The sequence below is a fragment of the Cnephaeus nilssonii genome (assembly GCF_951640355.1).
Source record: "Cnephaeus nilssonii genome assembly, chromosome: 15".
Classification (NCBI taxonomy): Eukaryota; Metazoa; Chordata; class Mammalia; order Chiroptera; family Vespertilionidae; genus Cnephaeus; species Cnephaeus nilssonii.
In genome coordinates, this window is record NC_137086.1 from 49,520,783 (window position 1) to 49,547,145 (window position 26,363).

The 26,363-nt window shown below is 46.2% G+C and overlaps 2 protein-coding genes across 4 annotated transcripts in view; one reads left to right on the forward strand and one right to left on the reverse strand.

The window, feature by feature from the left end:
* CTNNA2 (catenin alpha 2) overlaps window positions 1–26,363 on the forward strand; it is a gene marked incomplete at both ends in the record, with an annotated part of 1,062,955 nt that overhangs the window by 666,484 nt on the left and 370,108 nt on the right. The window lies entirely within an intron of this gene.
* Window positions 22,485–24,419, reverse strand: LRRTM1 (leucine rich repeat transmembrane neuronal 1; the record flags this gene model as incomplete). The annotated part of the gene is made up of 2 exons (XM_079791651.1): window positions 22,485–24,076; window positions 24,389–24,419. The coding sequence occupies 2 exons, from the start codon at window positions 24,417–24,419 to the stop codon at window positions 22,485–22,487; spliced, it is 1,623 nt and encodes a 540-aa protein (XP_079647777.1).

Below are 26,363 nucleotides of genomic sequence, written 5' to 3' on the forward strand. Positions count from 1 at the left end.
AGTGAAAAATAATAGCTGAGCTTGTAATCTACCCCAGACTATTGTTCTCTTTCTAAAAAAAAAAAATTATTTTAAATACAGTAGTGAAGGATAGATTACTGTGTTGGAGGCTGAATTTGTGTTTAGCACCCATTGAAGGAGGAGATAGAAAAGTGGCAGGCAACTAGAATGACCAAGCTGGAGAAAAGATCACTAATGGAAATGGCCTTGGTAGTCTCAGGCCCCATCTGAGCAAAAGAAACAGAGGAAGGCCTCCAAGTGAGGCCTGTCTGCCTCTACAGCAGTCCATGCCTGAGTGTGAAATGGAAATCAAAGGTACCAGACTTACCCCAGAGAGTTCAGTTTCTTCCATTTGTCTCTTTCTGCTGTAAATATGAGTTGAATACTATCTCCAGGATAGGCACTGTCTTGATTGTAGCATCTACTTCTGACCCTGCTACTTACTCTCCCAGTGATCATAGACAAACCATTTTGCCTATAGGGACTTTAGCTTCCCCATCTGTTTAATGAGAGCATTAGATTTTGTGATTTGAAAGTATCTTTCAGTGCTGATATATATCATTTTACAGTACTACAATTTGCTTTTCATCTCTTTTAAAACTTACACAGCTTGTAGCTCTGATATTACCATGAGTAGATGGAATGGAATACTCAAAGAAACAAAAAAAAAATGAAGCAATAGAGTCTATTTCTGTGGGCATGGGAATTTTAATAGACTCTAACATTTTATCACATTAGTATTCTTGTACTTTACCTTGTCCAAGTGAGACAGGATGGTCAATACACTGAGATTTCTGTCATGACCTGGTCCCCTGGGAGAGTTGCCTAATGAAAGTGGGAGGTTGTCCCATCTGTTTTGTAATGGAAATTTTTGTCAGATTTAGATTAAAAAGAATGGTATTAACTGTGGAATGGTGGGCCTTGACTTACTCTCTCTGAATTTCAGTTTTCTTATCAGTTCAACAATATTTACCTAAGTATTGTTTTTATCAGAAGTAAATAACATAAGGTTCTATAAATGCCAATGTCAGGGTCTATCTCCTTGTAGGATTTCAAACAGTATGCATTTTCCTTTCCTCCCTTCACTTCTTTGCTGAGCTGATCAAATAGGATCATGTATGCAAGCTGTAGTGCTTTGTAACTCTAAGGTAGAAAATGCCCTAACTGGTTTGGCTCAGTAGATAGAGCATTGGCCTGTGGACTGAAGGGTCTCAGGTTTGACTCCGGTCAAGGGCATGTACCTTCGTTGTGGACATATCCCTAATGCAGAGTATACAGGAGGCAGCTGATCGATGTTTCTCTCTCATCGATGTTTCTGACTCTCTATCCCTCTCCCTTCCGCTCTGTAAAATATCAATAAAATGTATTTTTTTAAAAAAGAAAACAAATAATGGGTTATGATTACTGGTACCAGCCTATGCTCCAGGACTGGGAGGTACCAGAAGGTTTTCATTGCTCAGAGGTACCCATCTAAGGTACCACTGCGGATGGACCCAGGTCTTTGTCTCTAGGCCACAGCTTTGTCCACTGCTCACTTGTCCACCCACTGCCCTGGGGAGGTCAACACTCAAGTGAGGGTATGCATATCACCCTAAGGTTTGGAGCCTTGAGTGATGCAAGAAAAACATAGACATCTACCTGGGTTTGAGCCCTATGGGGAAGCATATATTTAGATGAAATATTTCAGCACAAGGTCACTTCACATAGCAGTGGAGTACCTAGTCTTAGGCTGCCTTCCCTCTTTCCTTTCTTTTTTACCTCTTAAAACAGAGAGCAACATTTCACTGGTTAAGGACTCTCAGGTATCCCTGAAAGGCATCCAGTGAACACAGAGTGTTGTTTATTTCCTTGGGTGAGTGGATTTTCCTCCTTGAAAGGTTTCTTTTTGAAAAGCTACACAGAAGCACCATCATTTTCCTTTGCCTTCTCAAGAGAGTCTTTAAATGCTATTGGCTCTTAGCTAAAATGCTGCCCCTGGGTCTGTTGATCCAAGGGAGTTTGGGACCTCCAGGGTGGTCAGAGATGAATTATACATGAGTTATATGCAGAAACGTTCCTGAGTACTGGTTCAGGTCTGCATTGCTAAGACAGTGCTTTGCCAAGGCCCAGGCCAGGGTTATGAACTCATTGGAAATTCAAAGACTAAGTCCATCCAGCATGTTGGATGCAAGACTATTAAGTGAAACACTTCTGGAGATGAAATTACTGGAGCTCAAAAGGGCAGCTTCTGAATAAATGGGAATCTTATGTGATCTAAAGTCTTTGAGGATGTGACAAACAAGAAGGCGAGAGATGGGAGTGAGCGTCTTACAAATGGTTATCTGAAATACACAAGTTAGTTTTAAGTAAGAGGACATGAGATCAGGGCTCTAATCACTAAAATGTGTCATTAACTAGTTTTAAGAAGTTATTTTCTAAGGAGTATAAACAATCAAAGGGCAAGTAATAAGAGACCTGACATGTGAGACCTACATTCAAAGATAGTAACCTCACAAGTGTAACCCCAGATATGAAACTTGAAAATGTTTAAATTAGGTTTTCATTAATATTGTTTGATAGGCTGGGGAAGTACCCCCCTTTTTATGGCCTTGCTTCAGTGGGAAGATACTTCATGAGTTACAACAGATGGTGACAGGTTGTATCCACCTCCCCTTGACCTCAACTGCAGCTGGGGGAAGCTGGGGAGTGTGTGTTTGGGAAGTGAGTGGGAAGAGCTGGAGGCACAGCTATGCAGGGAGGATATTTCTCCAGTCACTGCATATGCTGGGCATTCACTGAGAAGAAAGGACAGAGGAGGGTGGGGGAAGAGAAAAGGAAGGAAGAGAAGGAGTCAGAAAGAAAGAGAAGTGGGGGGGAGAGGGAGAGCAGGAGGTAAAGGGAAGGGGCTGGCCATTAATACTTATTGAGTGATTAATTCTAGGCCTCATGCCAGGTATTTACACTTGCATTGTCTCAATTTCCCTCAGCATGGCACAATGAGTGTGAATGGAATAATGGTATTCATGGCAACACGGGGGAAGGGATTCTGCCTTCATGCTTCAATGGCAGTTACGGCAAGGGGCATTGTCAATCCAGTGGGACTATCCAAGTTCTTGTTGAATGATTTTAATGTCTTAATAAAGAGTTCTATTTTTGTTTTTTTTTTAGAAAATAAAAATGGAGAATTAACAATTGAGTTTAAAAATAACAAGCTGTCTTACTGGGAAGTTAGGGAGGACTAACTCTAGACAGGACAATGCTCCCAGATCTTACTCGCCTTCAAAGGTAAAAGGAGCCCCTTCCCAGGCCACCCACTCTCAATGTGGACACTCAAGGGTGAAGGTTAACAATTGCAAAGATGTTGGCAATAGTTTTCAGCTCTGGTCCCTGTCCAGAGTAGTTCCTCTGCCCCTCCTTTCCCGTGACTAAGCCTGAATAGTACAGAAGTGGTGGTCATTCCTCCCTCCACTCTGCTAGGCAGTGGCCCTAAACACTTTCCTCTCCAGTGTTCATTTTCTCTTCAGTGTAGTTGTCTCTTCATTGCTTGGCCTTTTCACTGTTGTGAAACCATTAACACTATTCCTTCCATCGTCTCTAACCTTCAACTACATTCCTCTCATCATCTCTGAAAATCCCTCAAAATTTTCACAGTGGCAGAGGAGGATTCAGTCCTGTACTCAGAGATATCATTTTTATTCTGGATCCTTAATAGTTCAACATTAGGGTTTTGCTTTATAAACGCTCCTGTCTCCACCCCATTCCATCTACAATTTATTTGGATCAGGTAAGATGCTTATGGCTGCAGGTAATAGAATCACTCACTTCCCAATGACTTGAACAATAATTGTTCATTATCTCACATAACAATAGGTCTAGAGGTGAATGTCGCAGGCTGGACACCAGGACACAGTAGTGTCATCAGATACCCGGTCTCCTCTTTCTTTCAGCACTGTTCCCTCACCTGCCCCTGTGCTTGTTCATTCAGGATGGCTGTTCATGGCTCAACCGGAAGGGACATTTCTTCCTAGACATCACTATTTTTTCTAGGAATAAAATACTACTGAGATGTTTCCCAGGAGACATTTATCCCACTTGTCAGCCATGACCTGGCTTCAGGGATGCTGGCAAAACCGGCCTATGTCTTTTTTAGCCTTTATCATGGCTACTGATACTGCAGTCATGGACAAAGAAGATGGGAAATGGCTGTTGGGTAGATTGCCAACAACATCTACCACATTGGCATCTCTCTTAGTACAATTTTAATTCTCAGACTGGCTCTAGGGACACTGAGGAGGGCATACTCAAAAGTATACATTTCATACTCAAAAGTATACATTTCTGATGACAGTCAACCAGTGCCCCAAGACCACGCCTGGGTGCCTTGACACTTTCATCTCAGAGTGATTTCCCTTTGTTTCTAGGGCATTTGTGGAGAGGCTGATAGTCACTTTTGCTTCTGGTCTTTTTAACAAGGCCCACAGTTTGGGGACCCAGTCATTAATCCCAGCATATCCCTATATTTTGCCCCTGTGGGCCCACTGGGTACTCAGACAAGCCAGACTCCTAGTGAGAATGCAAATTAGGGTCTTCTCAGGGATATTTATCACACACTTACAGTTTGAGGTGGAATTAAATGGTCTCCTGACTGATGACCCTTCAAACACAAATTTATAAAAAATGCCAGTACCATTTTAGCTACTCTGTTTGCATGGCTTGTGGATAAAAGTCAATGTAATGGGTTTAAAATTTATGTCACAACAGGAGTGAAAATATTTCACTTGCCTTTTTTTTTATTATAAAATTGCATCTAATCTTAGAGTTTTTTCTCTTACCAGGGAAGTTAACTTTCAGTCACTATAAGGATTGTCATACCAGACCAAACCTTCTTGATCCTATAGGCCTCATGTTGGTCCAGAACTCTCAGTGATGATGATCTTCAGGCCATGTGACATCCACTTACCCGATCATTGTCTCTGTCCACGTGGTTCCTGAAAGCCAGCCAGAACTGCTGTTTCATTATATGTTTGGTCACTGGAGCCTTTTCTGAGGATGGACCCCCAGGTGCCCATGACCCAGCCTCCTTTGGAGACCCCTCCTTCCCCTGTGAGATTTTGCCACCTCCCCAGGTCCCTTCAGGTTGCAACCATATTACTCTTCCCACTTCAAAAATCACTTTCAAAACTTGTCTCTGCTCTGGGTGTCCCAGTGACACCCCGCCCCCTTCAAATACTTCATCTTATTTAATAATGATTCTGCAAAATCTCCCCTTAGGAAGCCTTAGGAAACATATCTCTGGACTCTATTCTCCTTTTAACAATGAGTATAGGGGGAGGATATAAAAGTGGTTAAGTTGTTTGCTCACTAACTCATCCTGTGAGCAATAGGATGCATTTCTTATTGAAAGTGAATAAAATTAAATTCTAGATGGTCATGCTGATTAAGTATCCACCTAAAACTCACCAAATCATGATACACTGTTGAGCACCTTGCCAGTGCACTTGGCCAATGCTTCCCTTTCACTTGCCTGCCTCCGCACTACTTCAGGTCACAGATTATTCTCTTGAGAGGCCCTTTCCTTCCATTCTGCCTGTCAAATCCCACCCATCCAACCAGACCCAGTGCATGGACCATCTTCTTTATCAAGCTTTATTCTTCCTCTCACCCATTCCCTGAATTGAGAAAACCCTCAGAGGATTTTGATACACCTGTGTTATAGTATACACCTTTTTCCACCTTTTGTTGTCATCGTAATTGTGTGCATTGTACCTGTCCTACTGGTTTATAATTCCTTTGAGAGCAGAGCCCTATATTGTTCTCTTTGCTTTATCAATGGTGCCTAGAAACTAACTGAATGGAAATGATCCATATAGTGGTCTCCTGACCATGAATAGAATATGATGGTACACAAGACATACATGTATGGTATATAAGTAAATTAATACTATAGGCAATGAAAAGAAGATGCAGGAGCAGTCCAGCCTGAAACATGGATGCCAAAGTCCATGAATGTTGTAACACCTGTTGTGGTAGAGGAAGGACCCCATGAACTGAAGCCATCAGGAAAGGCTTCTTAGATGCCTTTAGAACTTGAACTAGATATTATATTGACATGAAAATTTGAATGAGTATGTAAGAAAGGAAAAGACAGAGAAGGCCTGAGGATATGGAGGAAAATACAAATGACTTCAGCATCTGTGGGTTGGTTTGACACAGCAGGAAGATACTGTAACAGTGCCAAATGTTTTCATCAAACCTTACCACTTTTAAAGTACTGTCACATATATTACTTTATGTGATTCCATCTACTTACGTCCATAGACTGAATTCTACTCAATTGAAAATATCATTGGCCCTAGCTGGTTTGGCTAAGTGGATAGAGCACTGGCCTGCAGACTGAAGGGTCCCAGGTTTAATTCTGGACAAGGGCACATGCCTGGGTTGCGGGCTTGATCCCCAGGATGGGATGTGCAGGAGACAGCCGATCAATGATTCTCTCTCATCATTGATGTTTCTCTCTCTCCCTCTTCCTTCCTCTCTGAAATCAATAAAAATATTTTTTTAAAAAAAGAAACTAGCATTGCAAAGGAAATTCACTGTGTAAATGGTCAAAACACACTTTGGTGGTAACAGATCTATTTGTACCAAAATTAATGATGAGGAGGGGATACTAATGATGATCATACTGATTTCTAGAGTCCCAAGGCAAACACAACACAAAGAAGAACATACAGTGTATCTCAAGACATGTGCTCAACTCCCACCTCCGATCTAGGAATAATGTGATCTGTGGTAACCAGGTCAAAGTTCAGTGCCATGGAAAGGCATTGTGTCTACTTAGTGCCACATGCAATCTGAGAACACAGCTGTGTGGGCTCAGGCAATTATTTTCTTATTTAATGATTTCATTACCATCTGAAGATTTGGACTTGATATACAAACCATCTCCCCCCACCAAGCCCGTTTATGCTGGAAACCTACAAGCTCATCTCCAGGCTCTCCCCCTTAGCTGCTGCCCAGCATCCGGCAGTGATCACGTCCCGAGTGATGGGTGTTTACCTGAAGGTGAGACGAAAAGTTGAAACCCCGTGGCCTCCCTTAGCCCAGGGATTGAAAACCTCTTAGCAATCACCACAAATTTATGTTTGCTGTTGGAAAATTGCTTTGGGAAATGATGTGGATCAGAGAAGTAAATTTCCTGTCAAGATACATTTGAGTGGTGAGAAAAGCAAAATTGTGGGTGGGGGAGGGAAGATCTGTCAGTGTTTTATCTCATTTTTATTAATATCCTTTAATATTTGCCGCAGCCTGACTCTGTGAGTCAAACTGTCAGTGGATGCACCGGACTATAGAGAAGATGCGGGGATTTCTCTAGAGAGGAAGCTTTCCGTTATTTTACGAACAGAAGCTGTCCATAACAGATGTGCTTCCAAGAGCTGGCAGTTTTTAAAAGAATTAGGGTGGAAAGTAAAACCCCACCATGCAGATAGCAGGAATCCGCTGCCTCTGGACCGGCCCAGACTTTGGCGTGTGTTTCCAGAAATTGCTGTTATACAGTCTGCACAGACGGTGGAGTGCTTGGACTAGCCAGGGAGGGAGGAAGCTTGGCAGGGCACCAGCTCCGAGCACGCGTCTTCTTTTCTTCCCCCCTCCCCCCGAAAAGCTGAGCCTGGTAAAAAAATAAAAACACAAGCAGACCCTTTCCCTGTTTCCCATCTGCTTTCATCCTCGTTCTCCGGGGGTTGGTAGCCCCAGGTAAACCGGTGGAGCCCGGCAGACTGCTGAGTGTGTACCTGGATGTTGCTGCAGTCAAGGCTGCTGGGCTGTGGGGTCCGAGAACTCTATGTCTCATCGGCTGACAGATAGGGGACCACGGCAGGAGCCTGTGTGGGGGGCTCAGAAGAGCAACCCGTGCACTTGCGCCGGCGGTGATATGCTGTAATAAGGGGTTATGATTGAACCAAGGTCGACTTCTGCCCCTACCTTCTTCCAGGCGTCTACCAGGTACATGCTGTGGGGAGAGGCTTGCTTAGAGAAAGAGGACTGGAGATCGAATCTGTTGGCAGAACTGGGGAGAAATGTTATTTGGGAAAAAAAAAACTTTTATAAAAGCAATCACCTGAGGCAAATCTCCGAACACCCCTGTGAAGGGATCTTTGTAACCTCCTTCTTTTTTAAAAAATATATATATATATTTTATTGATTTCAGAGAGGAATGGGGAGAGAGATAGAAACATCAATGATGAGACCAAATCATTGATCGCCTGCCTCCTACATGCCCCCCACTGGGGATCAAGCCTGCAACCCAGGCATGTGCCCTGACTGGGAATTGAACTGACCTCCTGGTTCATAGGTCAATGCTTAACCACTGAGCCACACCAACTGGGCAACATTCTCTTTAAATTAACCTCTTATAGCCACATCTCAGAATCCATTTCTAGAAAGTAGTTGTGTCTAAGGCCTTTGAATTCTCTCCTTCTCTGTTTGTATAAACACAATGTGTTACTACATGTTGATGACATGAGGGGGGGAACTAACATTAATTGAGAACTTCCTGTCAGCTACCACTGTAGCCCACCCAGCACACACGATCTCTGATAATCTTCCCAGGAACCTGCACTGCAGCCACTGATATGGCCATTGGAGAGATGCGGGTGCCAAGGTTCAGAGAGCAGAAATGATTACCTGTCTAAAGGGCATTGGACCCACTGGGGTGAGATTCTGTGCTCCATGGTGAGGGACAAAGTCAAGTGCAAGGTGGGGCCCTTCCCGCAAGAAGCCAACAATCTAGTTCCCTTCCTGCTACGTAGGCTCTCCACAGAGGCCTCATGAGGGACTTAATTCTAAGCAGTGACTAACAGCAGGAGTTTCTGCTCCCGTGGAGGAGAGTTTGAAGCATGTGGTCCTCTGAAGTTGCACTGTGTGGGTGGCAGCCCACACGTCACCACCTCCTCCATCCACTGCTTAAATCTTTGCATGCCGCACCGCTCTGGAAGTTGTCGCTTACATTATCTCGTTTGATCCTTACCAGATCCTTGTGAAACAGGCTGAAGAGGCATTGTTTCTGAATTGTACAGGCAAGGGAATTGAGGTCCAGAAAGGTGGTGTTTTATCTAAGTCAGTAAATGGCAGAGCCAGGACCAGGGCTCTGCCTATTAATTCCGTAGCCAATAGATTTTTTTCTAATACATCATGAAGCCTCCAGACAAAGACAGTTGTGGGAGGTGTTGAGCACAGGAGGGGCTGATAAGACCCAGCTCCTCAAATGAAACTTGGCTTTTCAAATAATCTCTGAATGCCAGTTTTGCCGTAAGGAGGAACCAGGCCTCCTTTGACCTTTCAGATTCTTAAATTGGTGGCCTGCCATGGTGCTTTCACTTTCTGCTGTTGTCTCTTCCCCAGGTTAATCATTGTCTGTCTCAGTGTTTCTCAAACATTTTTATCCGCCCCCCTCAAAGGAGATATTTTGAGAAATGTTCCCTATTGCCCCCTCACTCTGAAATGTTAATACAGTTCTGTTGTATATCTGCTTACATGCTATATACTCTGTGTTTATCTATGCTTTAGACACACAAGTAAGTTTTATTTGCCCTCCCAAGAACCAGTTTTTACCCTCTTGATTCAGTATTGCTCCCATTGAGAATGCATAGTGTAACTCATAACTACAAACTCGGTAAAAATATTTAGAAGAAGGCAGAGGAGAGCCCGACCAGCATGGCTCAGTGGTTGAGCCTTGACCTGTGAACCAATAGGTCATGGTTTGATTCCTGCTCAGGGCACATGCCCAGGTTGCAGGCTCAATCCCCAGTGGGGGGGCGGGGGGGATGTTCAGAAGGCAGCCAATTAATGATTCTTTCTCATCATTGATGTTTCTATCTCTCTCTACCTCTCCCTTCCTCTCTAAAATAAAATTTAAAAAAAGACGAAGGCAGAAGAAGAAGAGAAGAAAGTGGAAAGAAAGAAAGGAAGGCAAGAAGCAAGGGAGACAGGATAGAGATAAGAAGGAAAGGGAGAAAGACAACAAACCAACAGAAAACAAGTCACTAAAGACACAAAACACGAAGGAGAAAGGGGTCCTCAATTTCCTTATAGCTACAGCTTTCCCTGGTAGTATGATTCCTGTGCTGAGGTTTCACTTTGGCGAGAGCATGCCCATTGTACCTGTCCAAAGCCAGGGCAGAGCATTCTCCAATCATTCCGTGAGTGGATCACAAGGAACGGGCAGTGGCTTGGAAACGAATGACCTTTCGCTTGCTTTTTTCTCGGTTCCTTTATTCTATTCGGGATTTAATTTTTTTAATACCCCAGAGTTTATGAAGTGCGGCAGTAGAATAAAATACTGGAGTTTCTTTTCATACAAACTTATTTATTTGGATTTTTTTATATTTCAAATTATTGATACATTCAAAGAGTAATTTTAATCTGGACATCTGAGTGCAAAAGGTTAATATCTAATTTCTCTAGATATAAACTAGTGCATTCCCTCTGACCAAACAGTCCGTGTGTGTGGTGCTGGCTACATCTCTAGGGAGGGTGGAAGTTTGATGAGCTCATAACTTTACCTGTTGATAAGTAACAAAAAAGAGAATGTATTGGAAATGACTCCAACTTTCCTTCCCCTTCTTAACTCCACACCCTGCCTACCAAATTGAGTAACTAGAAGGAAAGCCAGAGACACAGATGAGAGAGGAAAGGCCTGGACTCTTGCAACTGACTTGGATTCTGCCTCTGGAAGCCCGAGTCCTGTCCCCAAAGAGAGAGCCCTGCTCCCATGTGTTCTTTTGTCCCTTAGTTTGCACAGCACCAAACTGGAGCTGTTGGTGCACAGAGCAACAGCATCTTTCAGTAAACACCAGCAAATCTGTTACAGCTGAAGATGTATGCTGAGTGTCCCGGGGGCCAGTATGATTTCATCTTGCCGATATTAAATAAGAGTCTGGGAGCTGGATAACAATCGCACGCTGTGTAGCAGCTTTGCACCTTCAGGAATTGCCTACAGATAGCAAATAGCTCCGATGTGGAAATGAGGTTTGCCATTTCGCCAAAGCCCCACGTGAGCAACGCGTCCTCGAGCTGGCCCGTGGCCCTGGGTTCCTGTGGAAACTGGAAGATGGTGCCAAACCTGCCTGGGTGGCATGAATGTGTGAGCCCAGGCACACGCGGATTCCAGTGGTGGGTGCATTCACCAGGGCTGCCTGACCTCAGTGGTAAAGCCAAACTAATTTAGAACCAGAACCAAGTCAAACATGACCGTAGAGAGGCCAGGCCTGAGCCAGTTGCAAAGCTACAAAGGAAGCCACGTGTGCCCGTGGGCCCTCCGACATCAGTGTGCCTCCTTAGGTTCTCCTTGCAGACCCAGCGCTTCAGGAACTCAGAGGGTTGGATCTCATGGTCTCACAGAAGACACATGGCCTTGGAGTCAGCAGCCCTGTTCTGCTCAGAGCCTCCCTGGCTGTGTGACCTGGTTTTTGTTTCTTTGTTATTTTACCTTTTATTAAAAAACAAACAAACAAGCAAAACACTTAATAACACATACCTGTGCCAGGCCCTGTTCAAAGCATTTTGCAAAGAATAGCTCATTTAATTTTTTTTAATATTAGCTTATTTAATTCTCATAACAATCCTAACTCCACTTAATTGAGGATCAGTATAAGTTAAGGTTAAGTAACTTGGCAACTTCCCTCAGAATTTGAACCCAAGCATTGTTATCTCCATAGTCAAAGCTTGACACTTCCTACTAGGGTAAGTGACTTTGGGCAAGTCCTTCAGCCTCTCTAAACCTCAGTTTACCTACCTGTAAAATAAGCACATTAATATTTCTCTAGACAAGGAGGGTTGAAGGTTTGTTGCAGGGTTTAACTGAGAAAATGTTAAGGATTTAGCAAGGCACCTACTAAGTACAATCTATATATATAAATATATCTACACTAATAAAAGAGTAAGATGCAAATTGACCATATCTTCACAATGCTCACCAGCCAATCAGGAGTGAGTATGCAAATTAACCTAACAAAGATGGCAGGTTAATTTGCATATGCAGGTGCCGAGCAGCCGGGGGCAGGGTGGAACACTTGCGTCATTGCCATGATGACGACACAGGCGTTCCGCACCACCCCAGCCACTCTGGGCCTCTGGGCAGCGTGGGAAGGTGGAAAGGTGGCTCCAGCCAGAGCGTAGGCATGCCAGCAGCCAGGGTAAGGAAGGCCCATTCTTGCACGAATCTTCGTGCATCGGGCCTCTAGTATATATATATAAGGCTAAATGTCTGTCCATCTGACCTATAGCTATGACACGCACTGACCACCAGGGGGCAGACGCTCAAAGCAGGAGCCATGATGCGCATTGACCATTTAAAAATAAATGGCACCATGGACCTGACACCAACAAACCAACACTCGGCTTCCCCCAAGTGGGACACAGGCCATGTCACCGCCCAGGAGTGACACCCCACCAAATCACACCCAATGCTGCCAAGACCCCATGGTGCAAAATGCAGCCCACAGCCCAGCCCAGAAACGGTGGCTGTGAGTGCTCGGTAATGACTTCCTCTCCCTAGTGATTAGCCTCCTTGGAGTTTCTTCAGCCCAGGAACCGGACTTGCTTTATAGCCAGGTGCAAACATTTTACAGTTTAACCAAATGTTTGTGAAGCATTTCCCCATGCCTCATCTCATTTGATCTTCACAGAAGTCCTGGAGTAGGTAGATAGGAGACTCAGTAGAACCCTATTTTCTTTTCATTAGCAAGACACAAATAGCGATATTAAAATGTTTCTTCTAATTATTTTCTTTTCAATGTGCAGGAATCCATGCACCAGGACACTAGTATATAATAAACAATCCCCTTGTGGGGGAGAGTTGCCTTTCATAAATGGATCATACCCACAGTGAGTCTGGTGGACCTAGTCCTTGGCTAATGCCTCACCTTCAGGTCCATTTGTCCTATATTTCACTCAATGCATATTTACTTAATCTCTGAACAAGCAATGCTATGTTACTTTGATTGAGTGAGTTGAACAATATAATTAGAACTAAAAAATTCTGAGTGCTATGTTACCTTGAGTTACATCTCAATTACAATGTGGTTTCTCCTCTGCTTCCCTATAGTGATTATTTTTTGTTTCTTTATGATTTTTGAAATAGTGTGCAAAAAGAGATCAATATGAGAAACTCAGATAAAAATGCTCTGGACAGTAGGTGAAGGAGTGAGGCTGAATTCCAAGAAGGATCATTATTTTAAAAATAAAACAGAGACACAGAGAGAGATTCAATTGCAGGGAAATGCAGATTTCACCACAAATGTAATCACTAAGGTACACAGACAGTGAGACTAAATCACAGAGTGCTTGGTTGTTTTGCAGCTGAGGGACAAAGGACAGCATTGCCTTGGCCAGCTGAAGACAGATTGCTGCATTGTTCTATTAATTGTGTATCACTTGGCTTTTCCAGACCTTTCTGTGGCAGACCAATCCAGCTCTCACTCGCCACCGTCTCCCTCTTAACCCACGGCTACCTTCACTATCTCTGAGATGGAGGTCCCTGACACACGTAGTTTGCAATACTGAGAATTGTTAATCAAAGTTAAACATGCTGATGGTGAACACCTACTAGTAATAGTATGTGATTTTTAAAGAGGACACTAGTTTAAGGAGATGCAGTACCCTGGAAGATTCAGTCTTTATCCTGGCTTTATTATAAGCCCTATACACTGTTGACAGATCTAGTCTTATCCATGAGTAGTGGCCTGCGTTGTTTCATTGGAGGGGTAGAAGGATGGATCTCCTGTCCAAATGTACATCGCCCAGCTATTTCAGTACCTGAAATTCTAGCATTGGTACAATTTTCTTAGATTATTTCCCACAAAGATCCTTTAGCAAGCTACACAAATCCATGGGTAGAATTGTGTAGACCATCCATCCATCAATCTCCTACTCGGATTTAGTTTTCTACTCAGATTCAATTTAAAGGGTTGCTGGCAAAGAAGTTGCTGTCTCTAGGCTGAGCAAAAAGGGAACATTTTGGTGCTGAGGTATTTGGAAAGAGTTGACATTTTTTTGGATTTCTCTGAGGCCTCATGGGGCTGCTGTGTCAAAGAAAAGAATGCAAGGCATTAGGCAGGGGTGGGGACACAAGGGGGCAGTGCTGTGACTGTGATGCCAAACGCTGTCCAGATGGAGAAGGAGTGGGTGTAGGAACACGGGCACAACGTATTGTCCAGGACTCCTCCTGGGAGACTTACTGACGTGTGTGTTTTGAGCAGGGCCAGCCCTGTTTCATAATGACACAACAAATCAGAGGAGGCAACGAAGCGGTAGAGGGGGGAGGACACAGAATTTAGAAGAGGCAGTTCTGGGTCCAGGCCTGGCGGTGGCATTGACCTTGGGCAAACCACGTAACCTCTTCTGGTGTGAGACTTCTTATCTTTAAAAAAATGGGACAAGCCTGTGTCTGCCTTGTGAGACTGCCGGGGAGAATTCAAATAAATAAAACAATTCTTTGTAAACAGCCCTTTGTAAACGATGGAGTGCTCAGAAACAAATGACAAGCCCAGCTCTGCTTGCCCATCTTTCTCACAGTATCCCCACCAGGTAGAGTCAGTGAGGGCTTCCTTACTCAAGACTAACCCTGGCCAGCCCAGCCGGTGTGTCTCAGTGGTTGAACATCCTTGACCTATGAACCAGGAGGTCACAGTTCCATTCCCAGTCAGGGCACATGCCTGGGTTGCGGGCTTGACCCCACCTAGGGAACCTGCAGGAGGCAGCCAATCAATGATTCTCTCTCATCATTGATGTTTCTATCTCTCTTTCCCTCTCTGAAATCAATAAAATATATAACTATATTTTTTTTTAAAAAAAAAGACTCACCCTGTACAGTCTAGAGTGCAGCCAGCTATATATTTTAAACAGCCGCAGCCAGACTTGTGGATCTTGAAGATTGCTGAGCTGTGCACGCTTCGGTTCTTGTCTGTGACCCGCTGCTTCTCAACCTTGGCTAAACTTCAGGATCACTTGGGAAGCTTCAAAAAATGCCCTCACCAAAGCCACACTCCAGGTCAATTGAATCAGAATCTCTTGGGGAGGGACCCAGACATCAGTATTTATTAAAGCTCCCACGTGGTCCCAGTGCACAGCCAGGGTTGAGAAGCGCCCTCCTTGCTAAGCGAGAGAAAGAAGGATGCAGCTAGACAATGAATACCTTTTTCTGATAATGTAGGAGGGCATTGACTTGCCAACATTACAATGAGAAGAAGCAAATAGCCAACCTGATAGATCAGAATAAAGAAAGAAATGACTAAAAAGGATGGATCAGTGGAGTCTGTGTATTACAGCTCCTTATGGTGATTATTTGAGCAACATAAAGCGTATGTCTTGAAAATCCCTCTCTTGCTCTTTCTTTCTCTGTTTTTCCCTCTCTTCTCCTCTTACCCCTCTCCTCCCACCTTGCCTTTTATTTTCCTCAATATCTCCCTCTTTCCTCCCCCCTTCTCATTTTGCAAAAGGGCTCTGAACTCCTAATAGTCATTGTAACCACTTACTCACAATGTAGTAAGTTATTTTAGGAGTCCTGTACAAATGTTTTGCTGTACTGCTTCTCTGCCCCCCGCACCTACCCCAGTGGCATTCATCAGATTTTTAAATTGTTTTTTAAACTGGGTCTAGTTCCCAGCACATCCCGTGTCTGCGCTCTCACGTGTGGGTGAGTGTGAGTGAGTGTATCCTCTCTAGGATTTCCTTTTGTCTCTTCCTGAACATTCTGAAAACCCTACTCTCCCGCCCACACATGCCTGTGCTTGCTCATCTGTTTTCCAGCATGCCCACCACCTCTCTGAGGCCCTGTCTCTGGGTGGGTTTTTAATCTACCTTTTCTCATTCCCATGCAGGCGAGCCCAATGAAGCAGAATTTCTGGGGAATGGGAGTGCAGGGGAATTTTCATTTTCTGGTGAAGTGACACTAGCTTGACAACTGCATTTGTTTTGTGTTTTATTCTCGGCAGGGGGCGGGGGGGGGGGGTGATAACATTAGCAGCCCAACTGGAAGATTCCTAGGGAATACCTAGATGAAAGCCCACTCAGTAAGACCTTACCAGAGGAACCCAAGGCAAGTGAGTAAGAGCACCAGCTTCAGCCCAGCCAGTGTGGCTCAGGGGCTGAGTGTAGGCCTATGAACCAGGAGGTCATGGTTCAATTCCCAGTCAGGGCACATGCCCCAGTTGTAGGATGGATTCCCAATGTGGGGCATACACGAGGCAGCTAATCAATGATTCGCTCTCATCTTTATGTTTCTATCTCTCTCCCTCTCCTTTCTTCTGAAACACACACACACACACACACACACACACACACACACACACACACACACACCAGCTTTAAAGGCCATACTTCTCAGTTCTGGATGCAGAATTCCCAGAGCATACACTGGATCTGGCCTACAGAGTGTTTGATCAACGAGGACCATTTGAATGTGAACTGACCTCTCCAATTCCATCATCATGCCATATGCTCATGAACTTCTCCTGGTCTGGCCCCAAATACATTCCAGCTTGTAATGCCTGCATCTCTAGACCATCCTGTTTCTAAGGTCTGAGATCATTTCCCTGATTAATATGTCTACCTACTCACTAGACTAACTACGTTGGTTTTTTAAATGGAAGCCCAGACTTGTTCGGAGAAGGAGAAAACCCAGGAAGGTGGCCCACCTCCTGAAAGCAATGTCAAGTGTCTCATTTTCCTTCTTAATTAAATATCCACTGTTAACTTGATTTTTTTTTCCTGTACTTAAATGAGATACTGCCTTTTTTTTTTAAGTGGGTCAATGGAGGGTTCTGACGAGGATTGTCCCACTTACTTTAAGTTCTGCCATATGTTTTTTGAGAAGCATTGCTACCTTCAGGTCCTCTTGCTCATCAGCAACCAACCTGAGGCTTTTTAACATAGATGTCCAGTCTGTGGCAAGGAGGAGGAGGATGAAAAGAGAATCGAGCTGAGTGAAGCTGTGCTGGGCTCTGGTCAGAAAGGCCGTAGCCTCATGCTCTAGACAGGCTCATGCTTTAGACGGTGTGGCAGAGTTTCTTACTCTTTTCACTTAGGCCAAATGATTCTTTGTTGGCAGGGCGGGGGGGCGGGGGGGACTGTCCTTTGCATTGTAGGATGTTTAGAGGGATCCCTGACCTCCACCCACTGAAGGCCAGTAGCTTCACCCCCACCCCCCATGTATGAAAATCAAAAATGTCCCCAGATATCACCAATTGTTACTTGGGTGGCAAATTTGCCCCTGGTTGAAAACCATGTTGTCATTGAAACTTAGCCCATTTAATGACCAAGAGAGAAATGTAAATAAACCCCCAACAGTAATAGTTGCCTATACCTTGTACTCTCTGAGCCAAAAATCCTCTAGTTAGAGGTTGGGATGGGTAATTACCTGGCCATGTCTGCTTCTGGAAGCCTATGAGAGGTCTGCTCTCTTGCCAGTGGTCCATATTGCCCAATTACCATAAGCCAAAGCGAACAAAGGCGTGAGAATTGCAGGATTCGAACACTGCACCCATGTCATCCAACATGAATATGGTGAGCCTGTTCCCTGTGGCCAGGCTAGTCTGAGGTTTTTTGTTGGTGAAGGAGAAAAGGGGGCAACCATTCAAGGAAAGAAGATAGAGGGTGCAGTGAAAAGGGTACCAAACTGAATATCAGGGCCCCCAATTACTAGCTGGGTGACTTTGCACAAAGTATTTAACCTCTCTAAGCCTCAGTTCCTCATGTAAAGATAAGGTTCCTGGAACTCTCTCACCTTTTGAAATCTACATAAGGCTCCCACACCAAGTAGCCACTCAATGAATTAATTCATTTCCTCCATCTCATTTATATCTCCAACTAAACGTTAAGGATATAATAGCCAAGCCCTTGGCTTTGAGCAGAAAACCAAAGACATTTCAAAATTGTGTCCAATTGAGGAAGGCTAGAAAATGGTGCCCAGTGAGGAGTAAGAATTTCGCCTTCTGGATCCCTGGAAAAAAATCAGAGTAGAGCATTTTTTAACATAAAAAATATATATGTTACCTAACCCTGAGGTGGAACTCATTAGTGAGGAGCATACTCTCAAAAGAATGCATTGCCATCTGCTCGCTCTTACCACCAGGGAGCTCTTACTCCCCTGTGGCAAAAGAGCCCAGCTCTCCCAGCCTGCAAAGCTCCTGCCAACTCATTAACTAATGCCTGGAAATACCATCAGCCCACTCAGTCCTTTATACCTTAATTGTGACTAACTTGTCAGGTCCCTTCCTGAGTACAAGTTTAAGCCTAGAAGAACAAAGTAGGGAGATGATTAATGCTGGAGGGTAGTTATATAATGCGATCATTTGTGTGGTTATATATGTGGAGATATGTGTCTATATAGCAATATATATGTACGTGTGTGGTTATATCTATGTCATGGCATGCGCATGTGTGTGTGTGTGTGTGCGTGTGTGTGTGTGTGTGTGTGTGTGTGTATCCCTCAACTTCTGTCAAAATATATTTCAGGAGCCTGTTTAATAGTCATATTCATGCTATTTGGCATTTCATCAATGGCAAACCCGAGTCAGCCAGCATAACCACCGGTCCAGAGGAGATAAGCGGGGTTTATTTTGACTACCCCAAGTCATTGGCATACCATTGTCCAAAGCAGATAGAAAGCCTGCTCTTCCAGTAATGTTCTCTGTGAGAGAGGTATGCCTTTCGTTTTGCTAAGATGGGTGATCCACCAGTGCCCTCTTCCACGTGGCAGATAGAATGGGCACCCAAGTTGCTGGCAATCAATTCATATAACCCCAAAACACAGGCGGCGCAGGAGCCCTCCAGGGATCTGTGTGCAGTTGCTCAGGAAACTTGAGAGGACTAGCAAGTGGTGCTTGCCCTTCTGATCACTTACACATCCGCACAAATGTGTTGTTGATGCTAAGTCATACCAAATGTCAGCCTTCCTGCAGGCAGGGAGGAAAGGTAAGTTACTCACACCTGGAGGAGCTTGGGAGAATATAAAAAAAAAAATGGATCAAAACAATTTCTTATTCCCAGAATAACCTTTCCTTTGCGATGGCAACTTTTTAGTCCCAGGGGCCTGGTATGGGTGTGGGACAGCTGGCGTCAAGGATCAGGGCTGAAGCCTGAGTGTCAGGGACGGCTTTTCCCTGAGCGAGGCCACAAGTTGGGTTGCATTTAACTTGCTCCCTCTGACACAACCTAAAACACTGCCAGGGCTAAGACTGGGGTGAGAGTGTCATTTGTCATTTGAAAAGACTTTTTCTTCTATATAAATATTTGAAACACCTCTACACTCTGGCTGAACTTTAATAAGCTGGGAAGGTACTGCAGATGGAGGGTTAATTCATCATGATTCCCCAGGAGATAAGTGAACTGTGGCCTTCAATCCTTTTCAGATGGCACAGGATAATGAGATTAGCACCCTCGGTGGGAAGAACCAAAAAAGAGGTGCTACACCTTTAAAAATGAGATTCTCTTTTAAATGCTCAGTAGTTTGCTTCGAGGGGTCAGAGCAAGTTTCTTGAAGCTGAAAGATTAATTAATTTGAGAAAGAAAAGATTTCAAGTGTCACAGAACCTTAGTTAAAACTACCGATTTCTCTTATTCTCGCCTTCCCCTTCCCCCTTGCCATTCTCTGAACCAGGAGGCACAGGGGCAGGAAATAATGAGAGCTAAATACCTCCATTTGTGTGGGAAACGTTTAGACCTGCCTACAAAGACACACAACGCAGACCTACAGATGCACACAGGTCAAGTGAGAACACAGCGGGCCATCATCCCTTCTCCAGGTCTCAGGTTGCAGATTCCTCTTTATAGTGGCCATTCATCACATTTACATGGGCTTAAGATCGTCTGTGTATGTGGTAGTCATATGGAGGGGGTAGCAGCAGCAGAAAACAAAGCACGATTTTCTTCTCACTCTTTTCTCGGGGCCACATTGAAAAAAATAAGAAAGAAAGCAAGCCTTGGGGATAGGCGATAAAACTGCAGTTTCCAATATCCCCATTTCTAGTGGGCAGGGGGACCTGTGGTTCAGATGTTTGCCAGAAGGGCTTTGCTGCTGGAAGAGTTCCCTGTAAGCACACCAGCACAGCCCTTAATGCACCAAATCAGAGCAGCTTTTGGCACTGAAATCCAGTAGTTTTCCTATGAGGAGGTTAAATCAATGGAATCCTAGATTTCTTTCAATTGCCAGAATTTGGGGATTTTTTTTTTCTCTCCAAAAAATGTATGTCTTCTTCTGGAGAGGCCTCGTTAATGGAGTTTAAGATGGGAGACACATCCCCAAGAGATCCTTGTCCCTGCTACCCCCACCCCCACCCCCAGTTACATGCTCTTTAAAACAGCAGCCCCAAATGATTGTGCTTACACCAAAGCCAGACCCCCTCCTCAAAGTTCTCAAACAAGGTACCTCTCTTCTAGAACATCGAGTCTAAATGGTGTGACATAATGTCATGTTTTAATTACCAACAAAGCAAGATGAAGTTTCCTAAGCTGGTCTGTGTATGGAGTGGGGGAGGCGGGTGGCTGTCTCCCAAGGCTTAACATTTTCAGAGATATTTGTAAGTGATTTATCTTGAAAGGGCCTCTTAGAAGCAGTATTGTTAAGCATATGGGTTTCTGTAGGCAGAACAGAAATCTACTACCAATCCACGTTTAAGTAAATCTCAGAGTGATGCTATTCTGCATTTCAAACAGCTGATTGTGCCTCGGTAGGTAGGGGCTGGTGGCATTTGCATTTGGGGAAATGGTGGGGTAGGACTTTCCAACCCTCTTCCTGCTATGTGGACTTATCTCTTTAAAAAGAGAGAGAGAGAGAGAGAGAGAGAGAGAGAGAGAGAGAGAGAGAGAGAGAGAGAGAGAGAAGGGAAATAGAAAAATGCTAGTCTGTAGGCTCCTTCAGAGGGGTGAGCCACCTGAGTTTGAGAAAGACTTCTGGACATGGACAACATTGGTTCCGTGCTCACCATCTGCCATCCATGACAGTTTATTTCAATCATACATTGGCTTAAATGCTTAGCGAGTGAAAGACCCCTCCCATCCAACACACGCACTCCTCCTCCACCTCCTTCCCCACACCCCCACCAAGTGACACTCTTCAATATACAACCTAAATCTCAAAATTGGTCCTGGGAACCTAGGAAGGGTGGGAAGGGGCAGTCATGGGTCCGACAAGGAAAAAAAGTGAAACAACACAGGGAAAGCAAGCATTACACAGAAAGGCTGTCTGAGGATAGGGAGCTTCTGTCCCGGATTAACAAATTGACCCCAACTCAGTAAAGCATTCAAAGGATGACCTTCCCCCCACCCCCACCCCACCCCACACACATCGCTTCTGCACCCTGTCTGCCCCAGACCTCTCCTGCTACCAAGCATTGCCCATCCTGAGGCAGGATTTTTCGGACTGTTCCCCACAGTAACTAGGAGGGTGCTGTCCCTGCTGAGAGCCTGCACCTGCTGCAATCTTAGCAATGTGCTCCAGAAAGCACAGCTCTCATCAGCAGACATTTGAATTGTCTCATTCCCCTCCGTCAGCCCGCAGAGAGCAAGAGCGGAGAGGCTGGCTCTCTCTCAGAGAAAAGAATAGGAGAAAGGGCACAAATGCTACTACGTCTGGTGACTCAAAGGCATAGGAGAAATATAAACCAGTGGCATCCGGGGCTGAGATTTTGAATTGATTTGAAAGATGGTTATATTAAGTGCAAAAAAAAAAAAAAAAAAGGTTTCTCATTAACAGGACAAACTGTCTGGCACTGCCTTCTAAAAGCTATTTGCAGTGATCTCTGCCTTAAAGGCCAAGCAGTGATGCTCAGCCTTCAGTCACCTTTCTCTGGCTTTAAAGTGGCTGGATTGCATTGCACACCCTAAAAATAATATAAAGGGTATGGCTTTTTTTTTTTTCTAAGTCCTTAGTCATGTGGAGAAAATCAACCTGATAAGTTCTGTTTGTGTTTCTTCATATTTTCAAATTGAATCTGACCACTTAGCTTCTGAATTTATGGATCTTCCCTCTGGCCCCTAGCCACCCCAATCCCCCTGCCTCCCTCCCTTACCCCCCCCCGCCCCCTCCCCCAGAGAAGGAAATTGTAACTGTTGCTTCTCTTTTAACATAGGTAGCAATTCATTTAGGTTACTCCAGTCTGTAAAAACTGTAAATGCTATTTTATTTTAAACATTTACCAAAAAAAATCAATGATTGGTACCTTTTTACACTCTCAGATTCCTGAATATGGACAGATCTTCAAAGGGAGGAAGGAGTTCTCATATGAAATTTAAGATAGACTGTCCTGAAGGTTGTGGGGTGGGGTTTTTTTGTTGTGTTTTATTTCGTTTTTGTTTTTTTTTAAGACACAATAAAGCTAAAATGTCAAGTCTCTGGGAGCGATCCCCTTAACAGTTTCAGTCCAGGAGCGGATCAGAGCTTAGACAAGGAGACCCCAGCCCGGCTGCCCAGGCGTATTTGGTAGCGCACAGGTTGAGAACCACGGGGACAGTCACACCTCGCATTCCCTCGCGGGCTGCTGGTGGCAGGTACAGGAGCCATACTCATTGATGATCACCAGGGCCCCCTCGATGTGGTTGGGTTTGTAATCAACGTAGTATTCCTGGGCAGACATGGCAGCCATCTGATGCATGGTCTGTTTCTGCTTTTGCTTCCTGCGCTGCGTGACAAAGCACTGTCTGAGCTGCCTGAGGCTAGCAGGGAAACACTTCCAGGAGACATACAGCACCAGGACCACGATAAGGAAGGAGAAAATGAGGGCCATGGTGCCTGTGACCACCTTGTGGATCTGCACGGCGTTTTCCGCGTGTTCGCCGCCAGGGAGAGCCACCGTAGCCGGCTCCTGCGTGCCGTCGGGCTGCCCCTCCCCGCCGTCAGTGAGCGTGGTGGCGGAGCCGGCGGGGGCGCCCAGGTCACTGCGGTTGGTGAAGGCCGAGAGCAGGTGGTCGCTGGTGGGCTCTGCCCCATCCTCGCACAGATGGAAGGCGTACACGGCGTCCAGGACGTCCTCGCCCTGCGCGTACTCGGGGCTGGCGCACTGCAAGTTGCCATCGTAGCGCCCCTGGAAGTTGCTGAGCCACGAGGCCAGGGCGCACACGTTGCGCCCGCAGTCCCAGAGGTTCCCGGTCAGGGTGATGCTAGTCAGTGACTTCCAGGAGTTGAGGATGCGGGGCTCGACGTAGGTGAGGCGGTTGGAGTCCAGCTGCAGGGACTGCAGGTGCGGCACGGTCTCAAACACATGGGGCTCCATGTACTCGATCTCGTTCCCAGACAGGTCCATTTTCTCCAGGTTCCAAACCCAGTCCAGCGAGCTGACCACGATGGCCACCTTATTCCTCCGCAGGCAGAGGGAGTGCAGGGAAATGAGGCGCGGGAAGTGGGCGAAGTTCACCTTGACCAAGTCGTTGTGCTCCAGGTGCAGCTCGGTGAGCTTGAACAAGCCCGCGAAAGAGTTGCGCGCCAGGCTCTTGAGCTGATTGTATCCGATGTCAAGAAACTTGAGGCTGCGGCAGTCCTGGAAGATGCGCACGGGCACGAACTGGAGGGCGTTGGACCGCATGTGCAGCGTGGTGAGCTTCCGCAGCCCGTGGAAGAGGTCGGGCGCCAGAGCCTGCAGCTTGTTGTAGGAGAGGTCCACGCTGCGCAGGTTGGGCATGGGCCGGAAGGTGGTGTTGGCCAGTTGGGTAATCTGGTTGGAACTCAGCGTGAGTTCCTTAACTCGGCGCAGTTTCTGAAAGGCGTCCCCTTGCACCGAGCAGATGTGATTGTGATCCAGATAGAGCCACGTGAGCTGCATTAACCCCGTGAACTGGCCGGCGCGCAGCTCCGAGAGGCTGTTGTAGCGCAGGGACAAGCCCAGCAGGCCGGACAGGTTGTGGGGCGCCTCGGTGAGGTTGAGCGCCTCGCAGTACAGCAGCCGCCCCTCGCACCGGCACAGCTGCGGGCACCCGCTGGGGGCGGCGGGCAGCATCTGAAAGCAGGCCCCCAGCAGACACAAGACCACCCCCGAGGGCCTCCTCAGCAGCCAGTATAGACAGAGACCGAGCAGCAGGAAATCCATTAGCGAGAATCTTTCCACAGAGGCTGGAGAATGTCCATTGGAAGCGCTCGGTCAGAAATCTACATCATATTTTATTCCGAGGGAGAGGGAGCGGGGGAGGGGGAGAAAAGGGCAAAAAAAAAAAAAATCAAATAAATATATTGAAATAAAGAAGGACCCCCCCTCCCCAAAGCCACACGTTCACCTCTAAGCATGCAGAAAGCTGGGCAGCATACAAAGTTCACAGCCACGGAAAGATCAAAGAGATGGGGATTTGGTCCATGTTAGATGCTGCAGCAAAGAAAAGGGAGGGAAAAAAAATCTTCGGGAAAGAATTTAATTAAAAAGTGTCTTACCCACCCTTTTCCAGAGAGTGACAACCTCCATTCAGCTGCTCGCTTTGTGTGCAGGCTAATTATATGCAGGGCAAGAGAAGACCCCTCTGTGTATCCGAGGCAGCCCCGCTCCGCGGCCAGCGGATCTGGCAGGCGCACAATGTCTCACTTTGCTGCTCGGCTCGGCTCGGCTCGGGGCTGCAAGGGCGGCTGGCGAGGCGGGGAGGCGACTTCTAGGACCCGCAAGTTTCCCAACTACGTGCCGGAGCCGGGCTTCGCCTTCCTACCGCCGTCCTTTTCCTCTGCAGTTCGGACTGTGACGTGGTGGGGGAAAACACTCCAAACTCGGGGCTCGCGACTCCCCAGGATTTGACAGTCTGGTTAATGTCCGTCATTGGAAAGGACCACTGACCGGCGCCACCTTGTAGTCCGTGGAGACAGCCTGCCATTCGCGTCCGGGGCGGCTGCGGAGAGCGGGCTCGCTCATGCTTTGCGGGCGGCGGGCGGCGGGGAGGCGCGGGCGGCGGCGCGGGGCGCGGGGCGCGGGCGCGGGGCGCAGGGAGCGGCGCCCAGGCTCCTTGCCTCCGCCAGGCAGTGTGCGGCGCGAGCTTGCACAGGCACCTACTGCTCACTGAGTGTCGTAAGCTGCTCACGATTGTGCGTCTTCCCGGAGCACCTCAGACATGGGCAGATTGAAAGGGGGTGGGCATAAAACCAACATTTTACCGAATCACCAAAGTAATATATGTTCTTTGATGAAATGGAAAACACTTTCACCGTTTTTGCCCATATTTCACCAAAAAAGGGGGGAGGGTGGGGGGGAGGTATGGGGTTGCATGGTCCACAGGAAGATCTTTCCAAGTGGGAAACTGAATTATTCTCTTCGCTCCCCCCTTTCCCTTTTTGGGATATTCCCCCTCCCACTTTAAAGCTGCCTACGTGGAAGGGATACGTAGGGATCTGTAGAGAAATCAACATTTGGTTCTTTGCTTTAGAAAAGCAACTTGAGAGAAGATAGAGGAAAGCAATGACAGCGGGGGCTTGGCTAAGATTTTCTTCCCACTCCCTCCCCCTCCCCTCCCCACAACCCCAGCCCCCCCTTCCCCGTGGGCTCCGGAGTTGTGCAGTCAGCCAGGCTTCTAGGTGGTGGGTGGGGGGATGCTTCCCGCGGGTTTGGGAAGCCTTCCAGGTCCCGGTGGTTTGAGACCCAGAGCTGCAGAAATGTAGGTCTGTTTACAGGGAGTCTTGCCTGAGATCCTGCTGGGGCTTCCCCAGTCTCCATGCATCTGGGGTCTGTGGTGGATTACTGGAGAAGGATTCCGCTGTGTGTGTGTGGCACCGGAGGCTGCTGGTGGGGATCACAGCGCCCTGCGGTGCACCCTGCTCCAGGAGAACGTGCTAGAGGAGCGCAGAGGGGTGGTTTAAAGTAACCTTAATGGTGCCTCCTCCCTCCATACACACATTCCGAATTAAACTTTGGGACTGTTACTAAATGATGTCTCCTAAGTTGGAAGAGGTCTTTGCCTGAGGATTTCCGTTCACAGTCATGAATAGATGGGGGTCTTACAAGGAACGAACTCTCTTTTACCAACTAGCTGGGGTAGGAGGGTCTGCATTGCTATTGGCGCGGGGGCGGGGGGGGGGGGGGGGATCGGTTGGCCACCTTTAAAAAAAAAAAACCTCAAAGATGGCAGAGAAACTGCCGAAAATGAGTATGGGCAAGCTACCTTCTTCTGTGTTTTAATTTAATTTTATTTGATTTTATTTTTGAGGGAGAGACAGAAAGAGAGAACACTTGATGTGAGAGAGGGGATCTAGCCTGAAACCCTATGTGTCTGTGACCCTTCAGTTCATGGGCCCATACTGTATCCACGGAGCCAAACCAGCTAGGGTAAACCTACCTTCTTGACAGTGATTCCCAAGGAAGTGACAGGGAGATTCAAACATGAATCTCCAACTCCTCTCTTCGAATCTCCATCATTGGTGCCTCCCAGGA